At 29.0% G+C, this 18,390-nt stretch overlaps 1 protein-coding gene across 4 annotated transcripts in view; it reads right to left on the minus strand.

The window, feature by feature from the left end:
* The window catches only part of LOC107166827 (discoidin domain-containing receptor 2-like), a 323,537-nt gene that overhangs the window by 14,577 nt on the left and 290,570 nt on the right, over nt 1–18,390 (minus strand). For all 4 annotated transcript variants that reach the window (XM_089225581.1, XM_089225580.1, XM_089225582.1 and 1 more), the window contains 3 exons: nt 16,754–17,001; nt 7,390–7,534; nt 4,699–4,865 (listed from right to left, as the gene is read on the minus strand). In XM_089225581.1, the coding sequence (XP_089081707.1) occupies nt 4,699–4,865; nt 7,390–7,534; nt 16,754–17,001 (560 nt within the window). The remainder of the gene's footprint in view (nt 1–4,698; nt 4,866–7,389; nt 7,535–16,753; nt 17,002–18,390) is intronic.

Here is an 18,390-nt window from a genome sequence, read left to right on the forward strand (position 1 = left end):
GTGTGCACTACGATTTGAAAGTGTGCAGTGCTCTATGGTATACAAAACAAAAATTACATAATATGCTAGTTACTGGAAAATATGAGTATTTCCCGAATTTTTTTGTTTAATTTGATTGCATTGTTAAATTATTTAATTTAAATGTATACACATATACATATATATATATATATATATATTATATGTAATACATTGCTTTTTCTAAGATAGTAGTGAATATAATTTTTGTTTAAAGCAGTAAAATTAAGTGTGCAGTCTGAAATTTTATAAATAATAGGGCCTGTGTATAAATCTATGAACAATAATCAATTTGTAAGTGGGATTATCAAGAATAAATAAATGAAAAATAGTTTTCGGTTTTATAGATTCTCAGCACATGTTATGTCAACCGAAAACCGAAAATCCGTCCATATATAATCATTGAAACATAAATGTTTATTACTCTTATAAGGAACTTTACTATTTTGAAATGTATTTATTTGAAAATATTATTAGATATAAAGCTAATATGAGTAGATATTAAATATATTATTTATTGAAAATTATAATAAAAACGAAACAATGAGATAACATTTTATCAATCGTTAATAATGGGCTACTGTAATGGATGGAATTAAATTTGAATCAAATTATATTATATCATTGTATACGAAAAACGATTCTGAGCGGAGACGGTTTATCTGTCTAGGATATGATATTATTATAGATTATAAAAAATCGTCAAAACTTAGATTTAAAAAGAAATTTTTTATGAATTTCTAGATTAAAATAATTTGAGAATATTCGTGATTTTTGCGTATGTTGTCAAAATTTGAACTTTAAATGCTTATAAAAAAATGACCTCTTTAAAGTACGAGTTCAAGAACATAACCTTTCAGAAAAGATTTTATACTTGATACTTTTGAGTAAGTTTAGAGGGAGAAAAAGTGTTTACAGGATAAAAAAGAAAAATAAATAAATATCATTGTAAAACCAATGCAATCATCGCTCCGCTCAGAATCTAAAATGTTATAATAAATACATATTTAAGTATGAATAATTCGAGAAATAGTATAGACCAATTATTGTAGTATTCATAATTTTAATGACCGGTTAGGTAATAACGCATTTAAAATACCAAACAAAAATTTTAAAAAAATCTAATAAATAATACTGTAAATAATAAAAAGAAACCGAATACATATTAAAACATGATACTAAAAGCTTAATGTCTGGGATTTATTCCATAATTTTTCTCGAATTATTTACTGACTGTGAACGATTGGTCGCGCAAATGCTGTATAAATATGAATAAGTTTCCATAACTAATGCTATTGAAAACAAACGAATGTTCAACAGAAAAATTGGAATTGTAGAAAGACATAGAAAAAAAATACAATGATAATAATAAAAAATTGCTCTCGTATAATTATTTTAAAAATATTGTCTTGGTGGTCGTCTCTTCGTTATCACCGGAACAAAACAAACTCGTAATAAAACACACACATCCGGTCGGAAAAAAATAAAGATATGCAATATATAAGATATTTTTATTTATTTATTATGCGCAGTAATAACAAGAACACTTTTAATCTTTTTTTATTTTATTATTATTATTATTCAAGATCGACGAATAATTAAGGTGCGTATTGTCGGGGACACTCAAATGGGTCATAATGCTGTGTATACGTCCTTTGAGAATCGAATACGAATATCATAATATTTAATAGGAGGGTAGCGGCGTGCCCTTATCGCGTGCTGCTTGCGATTTATATTCATAATTACCGTAATTTCTACACGAATTATGTGAGTAAACTCTTAAAACAGTGCGCAATTAGAATCGCGTATAATTGGTTATGGGTTTTTTTCATTTTTGAATACGATTAGCAGCCGCCTCTTCTTTTACCGTGCATTCGCGATAGTTTTGTTTTGAGTATGGACAACAAAAATCTCGACCAGCAGTAACTTTGACAAATACCAACTGGTTTCAATTAATTATACCCAAAAGGTTCCTCTTATTTGTATAACAATAACATATCGAAACAACAATAATATTTATATACTGCACCCAAGGGTCTGTGTTGCCGTGGGTTAATTAAAAAAAAAAAAAAATACTTATATAATAATAAATAAATAACCAAGAACCAATTTCACTCATCACTGCATGGAACCGACCAGTATTATAATTTTTGGTAAACCAAAATCAATAATCAACATAATATTATGTCTGATATCTATTATTTGCTTTTTATGTTACCTGCTGCATTGTACCTTAAAACTATTGTTTTGATAATTTTGAATATTTTATGATATTACATGAAATTATTACTCTGTGAATGATAAAATCACATATTTATACTGTTTACAGTATTTTATTATAAAGTCTAATACCTAGATATCAGAAATGGAGTGTGAATTTATTATTTTATTAATTTTATTAATTTTTAATGTACCCGTCTGTCTCCCTGCTTGTCCGTCTGTATGTCTGACTATCTCTCTATTTCTCTCTCTCTCTACTGTGCTGAACGGTTAATGACATTCAGTGAGGACGACAGGCTAAGCGTTTTGGGGTGTCAAATTCTAAATCTGATAATGGTGGTAGTAAAGGCAACAGTGAATGTTTGCGTTAACCGTTCGTTTTCGATTATTCGAATTATCCGGTACAATATTGACAACGCGCCATGGGCAATATTAGATTACATGAGACCATTAGCTTGTACCGACCCTGTCCCCTCACTATATTTCGGTCAATGTACACATGCGCGTGTAATAACAGAGTGTAACTCGAATATAGCGTTAGGACCCGAATGGGGCAGGAGAAATCGTAACCGTATAATACTACGTAGTATATTGCTCACGACCCGGAAAATGGCTAAACCTTCATCCTAATGTCCTACAACGGACGTGAAAAATACACACCCATCCACCCACATACAATATACCTATATATAGATGGTACATAACGGTCCTCACCACTGACTGTTAATAGGAAAATATTGTCACTGTGACGATGGCTTAACCGGGATAGCGATTGATATCCATCGAAATTGCGTTTGTACGCACTCACGCACACACATTCACATATATACACGTCACTTAAATAGCGTGAAGCGACGCTATAACGTTTAGATTTGGGCCGATAGATGGACTCGGAGAGGGGTCCATTTGAAGCACCTTCATAAGCGTAGCTAGACATTTATATTGTTCATGTAGTATGATAATGTATCCTCCACATACGGTCGTATAATATTACACACTACCTAGTAGCTATAACAATTTTCTTTGAGTAAAACTGAAAATTATTTATACACAATATAGGATAATGTTAATGAACTTTTATTAAGTTTTTAATCTCTGGTTGTTTGGTATTTATAGTTACGTGAATCAACCAGTGTTCATCTATAGACTTTTGTCTACAGCTCTAAATACTTCATATTATGTAATCTGATTGTTATTTGTGGATAAAATTATAGTAGGTACCTATATTATTGTATGTGAAAAATGAGAAATTATTCGAGTCACGGACCGCAAGCGATGACTGCAATTTATTCGCCCAAGACTGAAATTGCCTTCTCGCACAAGCTACACATTCTATTTTATGTCGCGCCTCTGTTTCATACAGAACAGCGTGAGAGTTACCTACCTACTAGCTAGTATCATATTTTAATTTGATTTGGACAGTAGTACCTAGTGGATATTTCCACTTTTCCACCCACTATATTCTGGAATTTTCACTTTACAGCCCGCCGGTCGGAAACAAAAGATTTTACTATCCACTTGATGTAAAGAGTAATTTCCGAACGCTTCAGTCGACATCGAAAGTGGTACTTTCTGTGCAGGTGTGACAAAAAAATATGTGGAAAGCAAAAAATAATATTATCTTGAATTTATAAAACTATAGAATTTTTAACGTAACTGTCCCCAACCCCACCCAATAAAAAGATGAAATTTTGTTTGTCAACATTTAGCATTCAACTAACAACAATTTTCAGTCGAAATTCACATTATTTCGGTCCTGGGTGGGCTGAAGACACGTGCGAAAATCTCTTTCACAAGAGAAATATTGGTTTGCGAATTTGCACGATGACCTTGCTAATTGTTGTTATTTGGCTGTTAAATGATGGTTCAAGAATCATTTTAAAATGTGTTTTCATTGATATGATTTGGGCTGTGGACAAGTGTCTTGATCCCTATCACTAGTTATTTTTTGTTTTACAGTAAAACTAAAGCTTGCAAATTGTGGAAATAATCTTGCAAGTAATTGCCAATTGAATGCTAAATGTTGACTTTAAAAAAATTCATCTTTTTGATTTGGTGGGGTTGAGGACATTTATTTAAATTTTACACGTTTTGAAAACGCAGCAATAATTTTTAGGCGTGATAGAGGGGAAATCCATGTATTATATTTTAAAACAGAGGCCTCATTATTTGGGGTCCCGGGGCACTAATGCGTTCCGTTAAATCCGACCCCGGGGACATTTGCTATTTGTCAACGCGTTTGGTATAAGGTACATACGCCAGTGTTTATTATTTCGAGTTTTCGCCGGGTGAGATAATATTATCATAATGGTATTTTCAGCGGTTTCAATATTATCGTGACTTTCACAGAAAAAACCATAATAACACATTAACATTCTTCAAATTAGACAGCTTATGATATCAATGACAAAAATAACGCACAACTCAATAATAATAATTAATAAACATATTATCATGTACCTGGCAAACATCCGATGCGGCATAATACTTCTCCAACGTCTGGTGATTACGTGGCAACGAGTCTTCCTGTACGGACATTTGACTTCTGTGCAGCGTTAACGTTTTGGAGGTCGACCGTCGAACGTGTGGTATGGCATATTCTTCTTGGGCGACGATGTCCCGAACATCTGAAAATATTTTTCGTTAATAATATTAATTTAAATAAAATGTAACACTACTCCTTCGTACGCTCAGTTGTAGAAAAACCTAACACAAAACGCATATCGTTCGTTCGTTATGAAAGAATATATTATTACTAAGTGTTTGGGCGGAAGATGATTATTATCTACATTAGTACTAGTACATATTTTTTTTATCGATGTATTAATTTGTTTTTATTTAGCAAAAATAATTTGACGAATAATGCAAGTGATCAAATAGTAACGATATAAATTACCACTTATTTCTTATGTTTTATCATTTATGTACTAAATATTTAGACGTGCGCTCCGCGGGTACGCAAGATATACCAATATATGCTTTATTGCGATTCCAAGAATAAGATCATTTATATCCTCATAAATATTTAAAATATTTTTTTTTTAAAAGTCTTAAATTTGAAAAACTCAATATTAAATAAATTTAAAATTTCATTTTAGTCTCTAAAATAAATATTTAAGTACGAGGTAGTGGAGTTTTAAACCCTTGAGCTACTAAAAATATGATTTGAACTTACCATTAGTCAGTAAATATTATTTTATTTTAACTTTTTAATAAATTTTATATTTTAATGACAGCAGTAAAGTGTGATTTTATCGAATCACTTTTTTTTTGTTTTATTGAAGTGTCTAATTTTTTATATAGTTTGCTTCGCTAATGACATCTGTGCATCACGCCTTATGTCTAAAAATTAAAATTTATTTAATTTAAATGTAATTTATTTATGATGACAAAAAACGTATCAAGTCCAATTAAACTTACATTGTTCGGGTCAAATATCTTTCGAGGGTATTAAATAGTACATTATAACTTATTGTACTTAAGCCGTTATGAATCTTAATTTTGATGTGAAAGTCAAAACTACTTATTATATAACAGTGCGTTATGGTAATTTAATTAACTATATAAATGGCTAATAGAATCTGTGTAGGGTACTTCAAATGTCGTGTATGACATTTTTCAGTAAATGTTTTTAAAATCAAAGAATTATAAATAACACATATATTTTTAACGAATTATTCGGGTTGGAGTTTTTTAGTTTATAAAACAATAATATTTCATAAACTCGTTGGTGTACAGTGTACACATTGCTAATCGCCATACCACTTTACGAGTCACGTATAATACTGTATTACTGTGTATACTGTATACATACAGCTTGAACAAATACAAAAAAAAAAAAAAAACCGTTCAATACGATATAGTTGAGAAACGTTCAAATTTTTATTAGAATCCAAGTCACTTTGCCGTCATGGCGTTGCTGGGTGACTATCGCTGGCCCGAGAAACTGTAGTAACTTCTAGAACGGTGTGTATAATGAATTTATTTTTTGCTGACTGAAAAATGTGTGCATAACAGCTTTAATGAAATTTCTTTCTGTCCCATTCTGTTACACGCCTTATCCACCTAATCGAGACACATTTCCACACAAACCGTATAAACGTGGAGAAAAATAAACAAAATACAAAATAATAATAAATAAAAACAAAAGTAAATTACTCAGTCTTTATTGCGTTTGGGTGCTCGCGCAATATCCATAACAACTATTATTAATAGGTAGGTATATGTATAATGTATATGTATCTGCAGTGTCGCACAAGTACCTACATTTTGTCCATTTTACCTACGACAAACGTCGCTTGTAGTTATAATAATATTATGTAGGTTTTAGGTACCATGTGTATATATAAATAAATATATATATATATATATAATATACATAAAAAGTAATATGCCAACGACCTAACCATCAGCTATATAATATATTATACTGTATAAATATATCCACTATAGGGTATCTATCTGGCACAAAACGAGAAAAAAATACCCCATGCTCAGGGGACGAAAATGCTGATTTGGGACACGGGGTGTATTCGAATTTTTTTTTGGAAACTGTCCAAAACGGTTTCACACGTTTTTATTTCGCTCTAGGGTGACATTATAAAGTACATATAATATTTATTTAAAGACTAAACTAATACAGTAATACCTACCCAGTGTACATGATGAATAATTTAACTTGAATGCCTGTAAATTAGCCTGTGTATTTACTTAATAAAAATTATTGTATATGTATGTGCTTCGAATAAAATAAATCCATAAATTAAAATGCTTTACCATTTTTTAAATTTATTTTTCACAATTATTTAACAAGAGTAATTTTTTTAAATTGTAGTTAAATCTAAATCCTTCAAAATGTTGGATGATTTTTAAATATAAAATTAATACAAAAATTAATCAAGTAAATTGGAAGAAGTTTAAAACTTATTATTACATTCAAATAATTGATGAGTATTTCTATAATTTAAATATCTCAACAATAAAATTTAAGTCCTTATAAATAATGAACTATTGGTTCAAAATTGGAAATTCATTGAGAATACGTTGTTATATTTTCCCACCAAAAAGTATTGGCTACACTACTAATATGCATTTTTATGGATAAATGCACCTTATGCACCATACAAATCATTCTGCCCTTCACGCACTTACCCGTATAATCTGGACTTAAGAGCACCGATGGTCGGCGTGCTACACCATATGGTCTTTGGTAATTACTGTTGCTCTTGTCCGAATCGTCATCCAAGTCTACTTGACCATATACGTGTCCGTTGGCGTTCACCCGCACTGGTAGTTCCTGCGAAAATAATTTACGTATAGAGTTAATATTACCAAATAGCATCATATTATATACGTATACTTTAGTTGTATATAATTAGTACATCGTGTGAAGGTTACTATTATATGTACTAATGTACTATTATACGAGTCACGTTTCATTAATATTCCCATCTGCCATACGATAAATAAATAAAAAATATTCCCATTTATACAAAGTAAAAATATATTAATTGTTCGAAAATATATCGGCTTAATATTAGATAAGTTACACGTACACCTGAGCACCAAAAAATACGTCTTTTAATACGAATATAATTCAATATAGAAATTGTTTTTATATAGTCAATACTAGGTATAGTTTTCTAGTACTAGAAAATTCCTATTTATTTTTTCTGTATGAGTCTGCATAAACATTTCTTCAACTACTGGGTATAGCGAAAATGTAAACCTAACCTTCCGCAATCACGTAATAAAACTAAATAAAGTATAATTTTCCTAAGACTCACACGAATTCTCTCAGTAGAGCCCAGTATTAATCTATACTAATATTAATATTATCATTATTATTATCAAGTCCATAAATTTCACATTAATAAATATGTTTTTCGGGTTGACATAAATTCATTAACAGTACAAAATGTATGGACAGACGTACAGTAGTTATTATTCAAACATGAAGATAAAAACTTGTTTAAAATTAACTTTTATCTTTTTATTTTAAACTTAATTTTAATATAGGTTTATCAGTTCGTCGAATTTGTCTTTGGGTCCATTCTGACTTCTAGGATTTTAATTGTTGTTGTTGATTGATTCAATTATAATTTACGATATTATTTACAATATTTTTACCCAGTCTTATTATAATAGGGTATCATTGTCTTTTATTGACATTAAATTAATTAAATTTATCTTAAATATAAATCTAAATAATAAAACTAATTACTATTTAACTTCTCAATCAACATTTTGTTAATTTAAAAGCCTTTATATAGTTAAAATCAATTAAAATGATGACTACTTGTATTATATTATTATAATCTTGATAAATAATATTTCTTATGAGTAACGACTTGTTGGATTTAAAATATTGTATTAATAGTTAAAGCTTGGAGCCTATCGTTTGAGAATACATTTAAATTAAAGTGGGGTGGAAAATTGTAATTTCACTTGTTTTTAACCTCGCGATGGATAGCAAATAGACTAGCATGATATAATATTAATAACATAATATTTTTTATATATTTAATTAATTAACTACAACAGATGGAATACATCAATACTGTGCAATTGAAAAAATATAATGCTGTAAAAACGCATAATTGATTGCCTTATTCCGTTTTGATGGAACTTTGAATTTGAATTTCTCAAAATCATTTTAAAAAGTTTGTAAATACCTAGTATGTATTAATATAACATGATAACAGTATACACCAAGACTTGATAAGTTACCGATTTTTTTAGTTAGCTTGAATTCAAACTTTTTAACAAAGTTAATTAAATTTTAATTAAAACTTTGTGTACATATATGTTAGGGTTAATAAATAAACTGTCAGAAAATGTGGTTACCCGTAAATACGAAGCAAAAAACATACCATTGTAAAACCAATACTTCCTTCATTCAAAAAAAAAATCTAAAAGAACATACTTTGGTAAATAAGATTCAAATATTTTAGTTGTTACATATTTTTAAAAATATTACCGAAGTCAGCAGTTAAATACAATTATAAATAATATACTTAACTACTACCTACTAAAATATTTTTTTAAACCGTAAAAAAATAAAAAATGTATGTAGTAAAAATATAGTTTTACGATTTATATTTCAAGGTGCTAGATTAATTGTTATCATCTTTGATTATCGTGACTTAGTTTAATTAAACGTTTCAGTTTGATTTGTAAATACAGAATTAATCATTTTGTTTAATATCATCAATAGAGGATTTTATCTTATTACTATTTGCAATTATAAAATTGGCGAATAAAAAATTATCAAAGCATTGGTTTTTACTCATTTTCATATATTAATTTGAATATATCAGCTATACCCTATTCTTATCCAACTTCAAGGTGTAATTTTAGTGTATTTATTCGGTTTTATAATCAATGGTATACCAAATATTTGTAGCGTATAATACCTTCAGAGTTCAGATTCTCTGAAGCGATTTTTTTTCTTTTATAATCATAATTGTGGACTGCTTTACAGAACTTGGGTACTTGATACATGTTTATAAAAGTAATGATGTTAAATTCTAGGGATTAAATTATTGAATCATTTTTAAGAAGATATTTATAGGCATTTAATAATTTTAAAACACTGAATTTAAATTTAAAATTTATCATAAAACACATAAATTACTGAACTAATAAAAATGCCTTGGATTCAAAAATAAATCTTAAACAATAATTATTATACTGAATGATATATATATATATATATATATATATTATATATAATCTATGTTAAATTAAAATGTAATATTGATTGCACTGTTTGGAAACTCCAATTTTAGCAACAAGAGGTACAAACTCAGTGGTTAATTGGGACAAACAATATTTATCTTAATTCTTTTTGTATTCAACATATGTACATATTACAATACTCATGAAATATGAGTATAATACTATGAAGTAATATGTACTATCTCTATTTACTATACGGTGTCTTTGGATTTCTGGAAAACACTTTAGAACGCCATGGTAGAAAAAGGTCGAGAACTTCTGACATAATAGGTATCATCAATCAGCGTGGTCAGTATAAATGAAACGTATTTACAAGGTATTTCAGAAAGTTTTTTGATTACTATTTTTACCACTATTTTTACCACTATTGCATAATATTATGTATGATTATTACAAATACTATACAAATATTTTGAATAATCATTGATTAAATGATTTACATTTATATTTTAATAAACATAAACAAATTATATTAGAATCTTTTTAAGTAGATACTCAGATTTGTTATAAATTGTTATATTTTGTAAATATTATTGACTAGTAGATATATATAACCAATAAATTTCAATAATATTGTGTAGTTGGCTATCTAGTTGTTTCATAATATGTTAAATTAACCAATATTTTTCTTTCGACAAATCAAAAATCAAAATCCAATATTCGGCTAACAATGATGTACCTTATAAATAATATATGTTTCTTATAATACAGTGTTTTAATATTTTATTGATGTAATATTACTAAATTATATTTTAACCGTTGATATGTAAGTGTGTACAATTTGTTTCGTATTGTTTTAAAGCATCAACAATTGGACTGACTGAATAATGTCCAAAGCATATTATTTTTTACTCGCATTTGAATAATTATATTTTGATAATGGATTTCATTAATTTTATGTCAAGAATAATGAGTTTGATTTCAAGACTTAGAGTTAATGTCACGTTAAGATAATAATCCATTATGTGCATCCAGGTCGTCTACTGTTTTAAATTGTTTATGATATTAATAACTTTTAGAAATGTATGTTGTACAGTTTTAGAATTTCGTAAATGAAATTCTAGCAAATGCTTAATATTTTGACATATTTTTTAGTCAATGAATAAAACATTATGTACCTTCCACTATTTAGGGAAAAATAAACATAATATAGTTATGTGGAGTATCCAAATATTCATAAGTGCAAAAAAAAAAAAAAACTTTACCTACTCATTTATATTATAAATTGATTAAATAAAATATATTAAAATATCGGTATAATATTATATGAATGTACACAATCCAATAATAAAATAATGTAAAGTACAATTATATTACAGTAGTTATAATTATTGATGTATTATACTGGATAATATCCTCCATATATCATGACATACTATTATACTCAATAGGTATGCTGAGGCATAAAAATACATAAGATATAAGTCACAAAGCATTGTAAGTGAATTATATTTTTATCCACAACTCATAAGTCTTGACGACGCATATTATATATCATTATTCATTATATAGGTATTTTATACATTGTTTCGGTCTGGTTCATTTCGTGTATAGAAGAGTGGAGTCTAACTATAAAAATTCTTGTGTAGACTGTGAGCACTCTATTTTTTCATAAATATAAATTTAGCTTTTTTTATTTATACTACCACTTACTTCAATCGTATTACTGAATTGATTACTAATATGTTTGTTAAGACCTATAGTTTGCTTGTTATATTATATAATGTATGTTATAAATATAATGTTTTTTACTTTATTGGGTTGTATATCCATCAAATAAATAAATATAAAATATTATATTGCACATGCCTCTGACTACTTATTGTATGGTTTTAAATTGATAAAGTGACACCAATTTTAATCCCCCTTATCTTAAATACAGACGTAAACAATTTTATTAATTTTTCATTAAGGACAAAAAATTTTCAATTTGCATTTTTGTGTCAGTAGATAACACCATTTAAATAAGATTTGGGTTATAGAGGTTTCTATTTTTATTTAAATATGATTAAATAAACCCGGCAACGGTGATTCTTAGAACAACTGAATTTATAACTGGATAACATAATTACGAAATCTTAATTGTGGACTGTATTATATCATATTAAACATTCACTCCATTGAACGGTGTCACGCTATATTCAATTTGTGAATTATTACCATCGTTCATTAGTTCTACTTATAATCTTGAGCAAATAACTAAGCTTGTATATGTATCACGTATTCACGTTATTACGAAACATTTCCATATTATATTCGTTAGTTTATTGATAAACTCATGAACCAATGTACCGAAATTGCCTATATACTGCGCCGGCTAATGGCTTAAATATTATCATGTAACATTATAATTAATATTTAAAAAAAAAAATAAGGAATAACAACTTAGCAATGTCTTTTCTTTTAAATTTATTATCGTTATTTAATTAAAAAGAAAAAAAGTACACACATGGATGTATAATAATGTATATTGAAATTACGCTATATCAATTTATACAGTTCATAATAATATTATTATCGTTTAATATCGTTAGTTAAAATATCATTAGTAATGTTTTATTTTATTTTTCTATATCGGTGCGGAGAGTCCAATACATTTTTTTTCATGGATCCGATAACACGCACGTAGCCACTCGTATTTATAATTTAAACCATTCGAAAAAATATCTGCGTGCCTTTTTCTATGCATAATTTATATATTATTAGCACACGACGAGATATTTTATAGCATGATCAAAATGAACCGAGAAATCGGAACGCACTTTAATACTCGTCTAAAATAAACAAACTCATGGTGGTGGTGGTTTCTTCTACTACGTGGCATTTTACACCCATCACACAGTACAATATAATAATCAAACAATAACAAAATGAATTCCAAAGTACGCTGGAGGACGAAAGAAAGGATATGTTGAATCACAAGTCTTTGAACCTCGTGATGTAAAAATAGTCATGCCCCTGCACACAAGTTGGCCTCCAAATTTCTATGCTTAACGTAAATGGTATATAATTTATTAAAATATCTAAATGATAAATATCACTTTATTAAATAAATAAATTTTTTAGTAAGACCGTACACTGTAATATAATAATGTGGACGCTTCCTTAATGCGCACTACCTTTTAAAATATTATTTCAATTTAAATGTTTTTTCTATACTGTTATTACAAAATAATGTATGTGTACAAACACTGCTATGTATTATTTAGTTTTATTATTTAGTTTTTATGATCGATAAGAACAGTTGAAAATTACAATATTCATGGTGCCTACCAAAAATTATAAAACTAAAAATATATTAATATCTATTATCTATAATTTGAATTCAACTTAGGTTTATAAAAAACTATAACTATCTGAACAGTGAACATATTTATTTATGAATATTTAAGTATGAAAAGTGTTTTTTTTGTCACGACTTGGCTCATTCAATTTTCATATAGGTTTTTTATTTACAGATACTCTGTGGAGTAGATTTTAAGCATAGTTATATGGACCAAACTTCTGTTTACGAAAATTGACAGATAATATAGTAATACATCAGTGGCACCATTTACTACAAATGGTAAAACTTTTTCAAAATATATAAATTTGAAATGAGTTTTTTACTAACGTAAACTCAGAAATTACTGGACCAATTTCAACAAAACTTATATCAATAGATTCCTTCAGACTAGAAATATGTTTTTAGCTTCTTTTTCAATCCCTTTAGGTTACTGACTAGGTGGCTCCACATAAATTTCGTTTTAGTTAACTGCAAAAATTGAATATTTTTTTACCTTAGTATATTAATAGGGCTGCTATTGGTTATAGAAATATAATGAGTTGATATGGGTTTTTTTAAAATAATTAGTGATTAGTATTATTTATAATTAAATTCACATAAAAAGGCAATTCATATTATATGCTTGTAAATTGTTAACATAGACACTATAACTCGACTGGTTTTTGCAAAAAATTAAGAGATTTTTCTTGAGATATCAGTAAAGTATAGAAAATTGTTTGAACCACGTTCGAAAATATACCATGCCCTATATTCGATCTGCCATAGCCTATCTTGGACGAGATAGTACACAAAGCGTCGAATAGGGAACATTGTGTAATATTTTATCCTTGTTCGTTATTATCAAAGTCTTTGTTTATATAACAGCATGTATACATAGTAAAAATATATGTTTTTGCACATTCAAAACATACTAAAACATTTTAATGATTAAGTCATTATATTAATATATTATAAATATTTTTAAATTATTATTTTATACAATATTTTAATGTTGTTTATATCGTCCAGTTCGATATTGAATGATTTCATCGTACGACAAAAATATTTCATATTTAATGCGTTTTGCATAGTTGTATAATATACCTAATATGACACGTACTTCAAATTGCTCTGAAGTAGAACAACGACACAGTTACCTATATTCTCACGTATATAACAAGGATATACACGACACCGTGGACTTTTGGCGCTCGTTGCCCCAATGACCGCCAGCGCATAATTTATAGGAAAACGCCGCCTAGGAGATATTTCACCCCGCGATATCCCTGCAGGGACTTACGGCCAGCGCTTAGTGGCGGGCACTCAGCTCGTATAAAATGAGATCGGGCTATTCGATACGTAGGCGAGGTAACGAGTAACCAAAGCCGACGCCGACGCCGACGCCACTGACACCGGAAGGTGGTGGGTATATGCTCTGTGCTGTGACGATACCCCTGGGAAAACGTAGGCAGCTAGGTACCAACCCTAATTACTTCAGTTCCGACGCCACCACTACGTTCGACCATCATATATATATATATATATATAGGTATGCTGACTGTTGTGCAAGTTACCTATCCGCCATGGTATAAGGAGTATATTATTATTATTATTATTAGATTATTGGGACGGGGCCAGCTGCTTGAGTGTGCTTGAACGCCTCAGACATCAGCTTAAATGGTTGGCCGATAACACCGTGGACAACGAAATATCGCCACGGATAAGGGATATATCGTGTACTCGTGTACTCTGTATATACTTGAATACTTGATGTGATACGGTCCGCCGGGTAGTGTATTATTATTTTACATTTTCTCTAGTCTGTATATGTTTAAAACTTTTTGTTATAAAATCACGTAATCATTTTGGACATTTCGGACTCATTGACTGTTCGTTTGTCATCAACGAGCTATTACAGTGATTTTAACTTTTTTTTTTTTTGCATTATATCAGTCTAGTTTTCGATCGATTTAATAATATCAAGTTGATATTATCAATATATTCACTTAAAGGAAAGGGCAAATACGTTAATACGCTATATACCTCGAAATACTAATAGATAGTGCTTACATTGCCATCGGCGTTGGGTGGCGCGGTAAAGGCTGCGTTACAGTGATGTATTATTTATTATAGTTTATAAAAAGTAAATACAACGGAAATGCTGAAATCAAATTCAGACAATTTAATAACATTCCTTAGTAGGGGTACAAGTGTTTATTCATAATTCGTTAAATTCGTTTGAAACTTGTAAGAAATATTCATGAATTATGATATAATACGACAGTTAAATTATGTATTTATGCTGTATTTGTTTTTAGCTATACACAATCTGATGTGGTCTATGTACATCATGCACAGAAACGTGGAAAAACACGATCAGCGTTACCCACGTTCACTGAGGGAACTACCATCATCCTCTGTCTATTAATATAAGCTTCTAGTTCTAGGTCTATGGTCAATACTGAAAAAAGACATTTAATCCATAGAATTTTATTATGATTAAGATAATATGATAAATTTCAGTAATGTATAAATCGTAAAAAAGAAAAATTACCAAAAGCAATTAGGTAATACGTCAACACTTAACTGTTTTCTTTTGTTCCAGAACATTGCTTATTTCATTTCATTTTTATGTTTCAATATATTGGTTTGTGTTGAATATTTCAAATTCAATTAAATACAATTTTACGATTGTCGAATAAATTCATATAGCCGGACAAAGAGTTCTATCGCTTATCAATAAATGCTATTGCTATACAAATATTAATAAATTGATATACATTTTATTATATACAGACCTAATAATAATTATTTGTCGATCCGTGTTATAAAAGGTTTTATTTTATATTGTATTACATTCACCCTGAGTTCAAAAATAATTAAATATAGCAATTACCCTCTATTTATTTCGGAGTTACGTAAAATCCCCTAAACTCGGCTGTGTAACCACAAACACGGATTATTTCAACACTATATTTACGCTTAATACGGTTTCACGCGCATATAATGCCCATACTACAGCATTACGGCGGTGGAAAAACAGTACGTGTCGCGAGCACCAAAGTATTTGATATAATTTATTTCGACAAGTACATACTTGTTCCTTTTTTTTTTTTTGTTTTTATAGGCTTATAAATTATCGTTGAAGTACGTTTATCGTCTACGTTCACACGCATGAGCCTGGTGAAAAGTCTTCGTGATGTTTTCGGACGTTCTTTCGAGTATACAACTGTACCTAACCTATGCTAATACACTCTAATATTGTTAATCCCCGATGATAAAATTAATTTAAATATGTGTACCCCTGCAGACTTGTAAGCGCGATTAGGTGAGGGCTAGGGAGGCTTAGCTGATATATATTTAATTATATAAATAAATAAACAGGGCCCTTGATTCCTTTTGATTTTACCGGAAACGCCTAATAATTACAATATTTCTATTGTTAGGAGGAGTCGAGGATAAGTCAGGTTAAACTAAGCACCACTTCCCAATGTCATGTTAGACACTCACCGTCAGGTGTATGGCCGGTGGCAGATGTGGTTTGTCACCCGTACACTCTTGGAATGACGAGCTTCGACTGCGTCGGGATACTTGCTGGATTAGCCGACGTCGGCGGACCATCACAAATGCCACTGATGCGCCGGCCAGTATGGTGGCCGCCGATAGCGCACCCACTAGCAAACTTATCAGTCGGTGGCCGCCACCACCACTACTGCCGATTACACCATCTTCCCGATTTTTGGTGTGTTGAGGCAAACCTGAACAAAACAATAATGATAATAATAATAATTATTATTTTTTTAAAAATATTTAATAACTATTATTATTAAATAGGTAATAATAATAAAAAAGTTTTAAATATTCAAAAATATAAGCAAGATTAACGTTCGGGACACCTGTGTATTATTTTATAATATTTGAGTACACAATATGTGCACTCTCGATAATAATAAATAAAGTGATAGGCCATAGAATATATTTTCGAGTTATATTCATAATTTCCCATGTAGAGACGATAAGCTGCGAGTATAAATATATAACTACAGTGTAGAATATTTATAAATAATCCATAACCACTGAAGTCTCAATCGGTGTTGGGGATGAAAGAATATAATCGGAGTAAAAACAAATCCGTTCCATTAAAAATCTAAATAATCAGATAATTTATATTTTTATTGGTCTTTTTCTCGGAATGAAAAATATGAGTAGTAAGATTGAAATAATAAAAAACCATTGAAATTCTTCGACATACTATCAATACCACTAGGATATAATATGATTTACTCAATACGTTCTACACTGAATTATCTAGAAGTTTATGGAATAATGGAATGAATTCTTACTGTGTCATTTTAATATATAATATATAATATAGTTTTCAGTTTTCCTTTTACTCTCTAGTTAATAGTCATTAGTCATGGCTGCATGATAATCTAGGCAAAATTTGTTTAAATTTAAAATAATTATAGTAAAAATTAATTAAAATAATTAATCAATTAGTCAAGAGTCACTAATGGGTGGCTGCTTAAATCACGCCTGTCACGTATCATGTACTATTATCATATAAGCTTATTGTGCAAACTGTACAGATTGTTTATTTCAAAAAAAAATAAAAAAAAAAAAAAAATTTTAAATATCAATACTACTTAAAAATGCACAATTTATTGAAAAATATTGAAGGCAACCCTTATTAAATTAGCAAGACTTAAGGTAACTGTTTAAACATTTATTTAAACAATTACGTACAAAAACCGTGGAATTTCATTACTAGTAGTAAGTACAGATTACAGAAGAATTTAGGTTAAATAATCAAAAGTGGGCAAGTGAATGAAAACAATTAACTTGAGTTAGTTAAATTTAGTCTACATTAAAAACGTTAATATATAAGTTAGAACTTATTATAGTTAGCAAACTATATTATGTTCAGCTATAAAAGTTTAAGGTTTTATTCAATATTTACTTAACTTAGTAAGTTTCTTTAGATTACTACCCTGGCCATAAATATATAGGTAGTGATCCAACTTCACTTTACGTAATTAACTGTATTTTATGTATTTTTTGACATATTAGAATCGTTTCGTGCTATATTTATTACATCAGAATAGCGAGCACCAAACACATATTCTACATCATTCAATGTTCTTCCG

The sequence above is a fragment of the Diuraphis noxia genome, unplaced genomic scaffold, assembly GCF_037042655.1.
Source record: "Diuraphis noxia isolate RWA-SAM2 unplaced genomic scaffold, SU_Dnox_SAM2 contig0004, whole genome shotgun sequence".
Lineage (NCBI taxonomy): Eukaryota > Metazoa > Arthropoda > Insecta > Hemiptera > Aphididae > Diuraphis > Diuraphis noxia.